This window comes from Fonticula alba (genome assembly GCF_000388065.1).
Source record: "Fonticula alba strain ATCC 38817 unplaced genomic scaffold supercont2.6, whole genome shotgun sequence".
NCBI classification, from domain to species: domain Eukaryota; order Rotosphaerida; family Fonticulaceae; genus Fonticula; species Fonticula alba.
In genome coordinates, this window is record NW_009242976.1 from 1,322,289 (window position 1) to 1,323,866 (window position 1,578).

The 1,578-nt window shown below is 66.3% G+C and overlaps 1 protein-coding gene across 1 annotated transcript; it reads left to right on the forward strand.

Annotated features, from left to right (window-relative positions):
• H696_03958 (peroxiredoxin-2) lies at nt 1-591 on the forward strand (the record flags this gene model as incomplete). Its single annotated transcript, XM_009497828.1, has 1 exon — nt 1-591. One exon carries the CDS (start codon nt 1-3, stop codon nt 589-591), a length of 591 nt encoding a protein of 196 aa, XP_009496103.1.
• Between the last annotated feature and the right edge of the window lie 987 nt (nt 592-1,578).

Genomic DNA, 1,578 nt, shown 5'->3' on the forward strand with positions numbered 1-1,578 from the left:
ATGACCACCCCCTCCATTCGCAAGCCCGCCCCCGCCTTCACCGCCAAGGCCCTCGTCGACGGCGAGTTCAAGCAGATCTCCCTGTCCGACTACCTCGGCAAGTATGTCGTCCTCTTCTTCTACCCCCTGGACTTCACCTTCGTCTGCCCCACCGAGATCATCGCCTTCTCCGACAACATCCAGAAGTTCAAGGACATCAACACCGAGGTGATCGCCGTCTCCGTCGACTCCGTCTTCACCCACCTCGCCTGGACCAACACCCCCCGCAAGGCTGGTGGCATCGGCCCGATCTCCTACCCCATGGTCTCCGACATGAGCCGCGAGATCGCCAAGGACTACGGTGTCCTCATCCCCGAGGAGCACATTGCCCTCCGTGGTCTGTTCATCATCGACGACAAGGGTATCCTCCGCCAGGTGACCATCAACGACAACGCCGTCGGCCGCTCCGTCGAGGAGGCCCTGCGCCTGGTCTCCGCCTTCCAGTTCCACGACAAGCACGGTGAGGTCTGCCCCGCCGGCTGGAACCCCGGCCAGGATGGCCTCCCCACCAGCCAGGATGGTGCCGCCGCCTACTTCGAGAAGCACAACTAAGCGCACTCTCCGCTTGGGGTGTCCCGCTCTCTCATGCATGTAAGTCTGCCATGTGAGGGCGCTCTCTGGGCCCCGACGGGCGTGTGGGCGGCCGCGCCCACCGCGCCATGGATGCCGACATGTCTGTTGTTGCTCCTCGCGCACGTGTGTGCTGCGCGCGCGCGCGCGTCGTGTGACGCTCATCCTTCGGCGTCCCCCCCTCCCCACCGGCAACCAAGCGCGCCCCCTCCCCCCCTATATGTCTCTTGTAGGCGGAGGTGTGCCGGGTTTGCAAAGGGGAGGAGGGGTCCGCCGACGAAATATACTCCCTCCCGAACACTTCCCCTCCCCAGAATCGACATGCCCCATGCCTGTGCGGGTAGGTCTGACCCCAACCATCCCTTTCCCTCTCTCTCTCTCTCTCTCTCTCTCTCTCTCTCTCTCTGGGCGGGCGGATGGGCACCCCGTTGGTCAGCTTCAGCCATCTGGGCTGCTGGCAAGGGCCAGGGGCGTATCCTGTCCGCCTTTTTTTTTCTGGGGGGGGGGGGCGGGGCACAAGGCCGCGCCGTGCGAAGGGCGGCAGTTCCTCCGGATGCCAGGGCTGGCAGCGCGCTGGGCACACCTGGTGCGGAGGGGGGGGCCGAGGGCTGACAGCGCTTGGACTGGCGCACGCTCGATCGCCACCCCGGCTGTACGATCGCACCCGGCAGACCGGCAACACAGGGCGAGGGGAGCGGGGGATACGCCCAGCAACGCGCTCCTCCCCGCACGTCCGGGCCAGCCAGCAGGCGCGGAAGCCCGGCCCGGCCGCTGACAAAGCTGTCTTGGCGGCCCTGCCACCGGATAGCCGTGTAAATGCCCATCCGTCGGGACCATCCCGAGCGCAGCGCCGTCAGTTGCCGCGCCGGCCTTCCCGCAAATTGGTCAAACATCGCGTTTCCGCCCCAGGGGCATCCTGTGCTTCTTTCCCTTCTCCCGAGCCGACGACCCAAGAAATGCCCCCCCCCC